The following is a 6,374-nucleotide window of genomic DNA, read 5'->3' on the forward strand; positions in this document are numbered from 1 at the left end:
TCGGACAAGTTTCTTGTGCAAACTTGCGATTGAAATATATATGTATACATATGTTTACATATATACATACGTATATATATGTATGAATATATATTTATATATATATATAGATGAACATATATGTATATGAACTGATTTCAAAGGAATTTGAAACTTCTTTACCTGGAACTCTGAAACAGAGCGAGGCCATCCTGTACATATGGCATCTGACTGACGTGGCAAGTCCCCCACGGTTTTTGTGATCTGTATAATGCTGCTAATATTGTACACGCACGAGAATCTTACCTCTCACTCGGTGTGTTATTATTACACATGATGCTCCTCTAGATCCCCGAGTGCCGCGTGGAACCCTGAGCTGTTCGCTTCCTTCATCAGTGACCGTGTTCCCACACGGGGGGCAAAGGACATTGTCAGAAGAAAACTAGTGGCGTTCAGGTTTGGGAAAACATAACTAAACCCGTCAAATGTGTCGTGCATAATAGTATTTCATAACTGACATGTAATCCTTTTTGTAGATGGAGGGCAAAGCATCTCGCACTGCGATTTATCAGACGCGAAACCTGGGACGTGTCAAATCCTACCGAGTCTTTGTCGGGCAAAATGCGGCTGAAAGCATCATGCTGATTAAAATAAAAACCTTTCAGAATGACGGGTATGACACATTTTCATAAATTACTATTAAGAGTAAGCATAGAGCATAATATCACGCGATGAAATAGACCCCACTGGCTACAAAATGAGGTTGAGATGAACAAAACTGCCCCTTAAAATAAATGTAGGGCAAATGATACTAATGACGTTAGTTCCAGGAGGAGCTGCCATATTTCTCATGAGTCTGCGCCTCTTGAATCCGGAAAGTTGGCAATTTTTTTCAAATTAAACTAAATACAAAAGTGCTTACAGGCAGACATGGCAACACACCGGAGCAGTGACGCCACAATCAGAAATGTCATTCAGATTTTGCCGCACTCAGGACATCATTCATTATAGTCATAGTTGGAATACAAATTTTTGAGTTGGTACAAGTCATTTTACTGTGGTAGTTAAAATAAACAAAAATCGAATTCAGATTTTTTTAAATATCATTTTGCTACATATAATTTAAAATACGAAACCACAGCTTGATGTTATTATTCCCTTTAAAATGAATTGACGCCTTCGGGCCGATGTGTCCAGTGTGCAGATAGAATGAAGCCACCGCATCTACCGTCCCCCCCCTTGACTCCCATTTCGGGGGGGCCCGGCGTGACCGAACAAACTTTTAGGATCACGATTAACTACAATGTGGCCCATATGACCAGATCGGACCGACGCATCCGTAAACGATAGCCTCTGCTTCTTTCTTTTTTTTCCCTTTCCTGGACCTGCCACCTGCGGTTGCGGCATAAAAACCTGCAGGAGAGTGGACGGGGCCGTATTTCGTCGGCTGCTCGTGTTGACCCCCCGCGCGGCGCAGGTCAAAGGTCATCGTTCACCTTTCAGGAGACTCGCTGAGCTCCGGTGACAGAGGCCGTCGTCTCTCAGGAAAGCTGCTCTCTGTGGCTCCGTCCCTTCAGCCTGCTTGACCTACACACACACACACACACGCGCACACACACACACACACAGTCATCATGTAAAATGTCAACAGCGGATACCAGGGAGTATTAGGATTGCAGGTGTGTATTCAAACCCACTGTTGCTTGCCTTATTTAACGGCACATGGCTCCGCTTTTCTCTCCGCCAGTGCTGAGGGCTCGACCCTCGTCGTGGTCCTCCTCCCTCCGACCGCGAGCCGAGAGCGAGAGTAAGCGCCCGGCCAAACTCTCCTTGACTGTTTTCAGACTTGCATATTATTGTTGAAGTTCTTATACACTTGAACAACTCTTTTTTTTTTTTTTGCCACTGTGTTTAGCATGCGTGTGGATATACCGGAGCTGAAATGAAGGAAGAAATAAATATTTATATAATCTTGAAAGTCAAACACAGTTGTGGTTTGTGGAGTGTTGTTTTTTTTAAGTGAAATAAACCAGCAATCATGTTTTTTCCCAGAGCTCTGGGAAACATATTTCTGTCATATTATTAATGGCTGTCACATAGAAAGTGTTTCCAAATAGAAGAACTGGCAACATGTCTCATAGAGAAACCAGGCCATTGCAGTTGGAAAGACTCCATTTTTATATTTTTCATAGTTCATATTCGTTTTTCCACATTAAATTCCGCTCACCTTTAAATGTATTAATCTCGTCAATTTTTACGTTTGCAAACAAATGACGCGTTGGCAAAGGGAAGATCCTGATGGAGTCGTACCGACTAATTCCTGTTCTGTAAATGTCATCGCAATTCTGCCTCGATCTCTTCCAGAACCTTCTTTGTAATCCGCCTCCTCCCCCATCACCACCCCCACAGACTCCATGACGTTCAGGGACACTTGACGTTTCTAGTGTCCACCGGCCGAGGATCTACTGTACGCACCAGAGGATCTACTGTACACACCAGAGGATCTACTGTACGCACCAGAGGATCTACTGTACGCACCAGAGGATCTACTGTACACACCAGAGGATCTACTGTATGCACCAGAGGATCTACTGTACACACCAGAGGATCTACTGTACACACCAGAGGATCTACTGTACGCACCAGAGGATCTACTGTATGCACCAGAGCATCTACTGTACGCACCAGAGGATACACACCAGAGCATCTACTGTACACACCAGAGGATCTACTGTACGCACCAGAGGATCTACTGTACGCACCAGAGGATCCTGTCCCAGCTCCTGTCTTCGTGCGGGCCAACACCTAATGAACATGGAGTCTAATCAACAAAACTGTCTGTTGCTCACCTAAGTACATTTTGCTACTATATTATATTATATAATATACTCTTCTATTAGATTTTTCCTCATTGAAATAATTTCACTCATAGAAGCTCCATGAAGGAGATACTTTATATGTAGATGCTTTATAGGACGTGTGTGCTGCAGAGGTTTGATGGCCCGACCATGGAAGAAAACAGGGTGAAGGGGGCCACCTGCTGGCCCAGCATGGGAACACTGGGCTTGAGTGGGCTCCATCTGATCGCCTTCTCACCATGCGCATGACCCCGGCCTCAGAAATGGGACGAGTCGAGTCGAGGCAAAACACACACTGTCAATGACACGTTATTTATTTGAAAAGTTTGACAGATAAAAGTTGTTCACTGTCTGCAGTCGACGAGTAGAAAGGGCAACGTCGGTGAGAGAACCCGATAAATTCTCTGAAGCATAGGAACAGGGTTCGGTTCATAAAAACGCCTGTCAATGGACAAGGAGGATATTTGGTGTATTTATTTAGACTGTTTGGGGGGAAAAAAGGAGTTCACTGTCAGCAGTCGATCTGAAACACATCTCAAATATGGCAAATATGTCACGAAAGGCTAATGATAAACAACAAATGACATTGTGTTATGGATCAAAATGTATCGTACATACTTTCATATGGAGAAAAGGGCAAAAGTCTAATTCATTTCCAAACACAAACACTTTATTTTGGTCATGTATGTGTGTGTGTGCCACTTAATTATTATTATTATTAGGGCCCGAGCTCCACTGACGAAGTCAGAGCGAAGACCTATTGTGATCGAAGGAATTATTATTATTCTCTAAATACATCTCTAATTTGAGGCACTGAACTACTCCCACCTGCCCGAAAAATGTGCACACGCATCAGAACCGGTGAAATTTTTTAGAAATTTCATATTTTAGGGGTCTCGGGCATGGGCGTGCCAAAATGACTCGATAGAACACCTTACCACATTTCCCCCAGCTTTAAATATGATCTAGATGAACGAAATTTGGCCGACACGTGTATCACATCAAGACCTACAAAGAAGGCCGGGGGCGCCATTAATCCCCGACCCACAGGGAGTCGGCCATTTTGATTTTAGTGAGCATATTTGGCGCGTTTTGGACATTTTCACACGTCATACTTGAAGGAACTCCTTCCTTTCGCGATAGCAACATCAAATTTGGTGTGTGTCGTTATTATATTTATCATTATGATTATCATTATTATTAGTCCAAAGACATGCAGAGTGGGGATCCGGTTAATTGAAGGCCCTGTGTTGACCGTAGGTGTGAGTTTGTTTCTGTACGTTGGCGCTGTGACGAGCTGGTGACCCGTCCGGGGGGGAGCCCTGTCTCTCGCCCAGTGTCACCTGGGACAGGCTCCGGTTGCTTCAGTTGTCTCAAGTAAACCAGAACTCAAATAGTTTGAATCACGCTGAGGCGCTGAGCACACAAAAGTGGGTGTCGAAAAAGAGAAACCTGACTCTATGGTTGGAGCTAATGGTTTCACAAAGGTCACCACTTCCACTTTTTCTTATACATTCAACAGCCAAGCGCGTGGGATTTGTTGAACTTGTCGTGTGCAGTTCCTCACTTTTTCGCCAAAATTGCATTGTCTGACTGAGACGCTGTTGTGGTATTTCGCCATGCATGTGGTAATGAAAGCAGTCTCAGCGGCCTCTGAAAGCATGAGGCGATTAACCCTTAGCTGTTGACCCAGCCCTCCAGGTCCTGGTAGACCCTGCTGGCTGGTAAACTGGGGTACCTGACACAGATGTGGCACAGCCTCTCTCTCCAGTCGGTCAAGGTCTTTACTCTGTGCGAGCGGTGCCACGAGAAGTAACCCTCATACGCCTCCCTGTCGGCGGCCACGCGCTTCAGGTGGGCGGCCAGCTCTGCCACGCTCTTGAAATCGGCCACGTGGATGAAGGAAGCGGGGGGGGCCAGGACCTCGTAGGTGGCCCTGCCGGGGCCGAGGACCACCGGTATGGCCCCGGCTCGGAAGGCGTTCCTCCACAGCTTCTCGCTGATGTAGTCCTTCGCCTCAGAGTTCTCAAAGGCCAAGTAAAAGAGACACTTTGCAATGGTGGGCAACAGCTTCCTGTCTGACAGCGGCCTCTTGGTCCACCTGCCGTACACCTCTATGGGGATGTGCTTCTTCAGACCTTGGTAAACACCAGCCCGAGCCTGCTGAGGCTGGTACCTGCTCACCACCCAGCTGACAAGGCAGGAGCGATTCGGAGCAGCCGGGAAGCCTCGCTCGTCACCTCCCAGAAGGGTCTTTCCATACGGGATGGGTATGTCCGCGTCGCGTCTGTAGCTCATCGTCCAGTTGAAGAGGCCATTGAGCTGCGCAAGGTTCACATTGTTGACCGGAGGCTCCAGGGACATCCACACCCAGCGCTGGGAGGCGGGGCGGTCCAGGTGCAAGGGCGGCGGCGGACCCCTGCTGAGCTCGTGGTGGTGGAAGACGACCACGTCGGCGGTGGAGAAGGCGGAGACGTTGTCGGTGAGGAGGCAGCGGCTGATGTTGTACATCTCGAGGCACTTGTCCCCGGCAAGGCTGTAGGAGCGGCCGAACGGCCAGCGCCACAGCAGGACGCTGATGTTCCTCGGAGGGGCGTGTGCGCGGGGCTCCTGCAAATGGCTCTTCAGCAGAGTGTAAAAGAGCAGGGACGAGAGGAGGCTGACGGAGACGAGGAAGAGGAGGAGAGCCCGGGAGTCAGATGGCGTCATGGCGATTGGGGTGGGTACCAGTTCAAAAGGGCACCGGTTGCTGATAAAGAACTCCTACAGAGGAAGGAAGGGTAGATCAGAGGTGTTTGAAAGAGACTGTGAGATGTTCACATGTGTGCAGGAACTGTGGGGACGGCCAAACTTACTCTTACCGCAGCAACACAAATGTGTTATTTCTCTGCGTCAGAGATGTAACAAATACAAATAAATGACTTCATAATGCTTGAAATACTATATAATATGATCTATATTATTAAAGCATTCAATCGAGTAGAACAACCACCAAATAATGAAAAAGTGCATCTGGTTCAAGCCTTTTTTTTTCTTCTTTTTTTTACTATTTCAAGCACGAATGTTTTAGTACGGTATATTTTTTGGTGTGAACTGATGATGAGGCATCTTTTTGAAATGGAAGTGACAGCATTTCTCAGTATGACACACACTGACGGATGGGCAAGGCACAACGTTCACGCGCGTTGTCCAGCGTTGTCCAGCTCAAGACAAACAAGAGTATATATAGAAATCCTGCCCCTCTCAAAGTGTGTGACTCACCTCTCGCTTGACACTTCCTACACAATAGCCTCCCGGCGTCTCACTGGCAGGGTGTGACGGTTGGTGCACAGCCTCACCTCCGAGGTCAGCAAAAAGAAAACCCCCAAAAATGAATTGAAAACAATTTTTTTCTTCTTGCACACTGAGATACGGAGTGCCCCTCGAGAACGTCCTTCTTTCTTCCGTCCGCCCTGGAGAGGACCCGGAGGGCTGGGCCTTTTGGACCGTCCCGTGCCACCGTTGTTTAGCACCCATTCACTCCCCCCCCCCCCCCCC

General features: G+C 47.2%; 2 protein-coding genes across 2 annotated transcripts in view; one reads left to right on the top strand and one right to left on the bottom strand.

The window, feature by feature from the left end:
• The window catches only part of npdc1b (neural proliferation, differentiation and control, 1b), an 18,658-nt gene extending 16,701 nt beyond the window's left edge, over positions 1 to 1,957 (top strand). The window contains exon 9 of the mRNA XM_035639417.2: positions 1 to 1,957. This exon is cut by the window's left edge and continues 924 nt beyond it. The gene's annotated coding sequence lies outside the window, so the exon portion shown is untranslated.
• Positions 1,958 to 3,133: 1,176 nt separating this feature from the next.
• Positions 3,134 to 6,374, bottom strand: LOC118313708 (alpha-(1,3)-fucosyltransferase 7). Its single transcript, XM_035639416.2, has 2 exons — positions 6,099 to 6,374; positions 3,134 to 5,600 (listed from the first exon to the last, which is right to left on the bottom strand). Exons 1-2 carry the CDS (start codon positions 6,351 to 6,353, stop codon positions 4,515 to 4,517), a joined length of 1,341 nt encoding a protein of 446 aa, XP_035495309.1. The 5' UTR covers positions 6,354 to 6,374; the 3' UTR covers positions 3,134 to 4,514.

Source organism: Scophthalmus maximus, chromosome 3 (genome assembly GCF_022379125.1).
Source record: "Scophthalmus maximus strain ysfricsl-2021 chromosome 3, ASM2237912v1, whole genome shotgun sequence".
Taxonomy (NCBI): Eukaryota; Metazoa; Chordata; class Actinopteri; order Pleuronectiformes; family Scophthalmidae; genus Scophthalmus; species Scophthalmus maximus.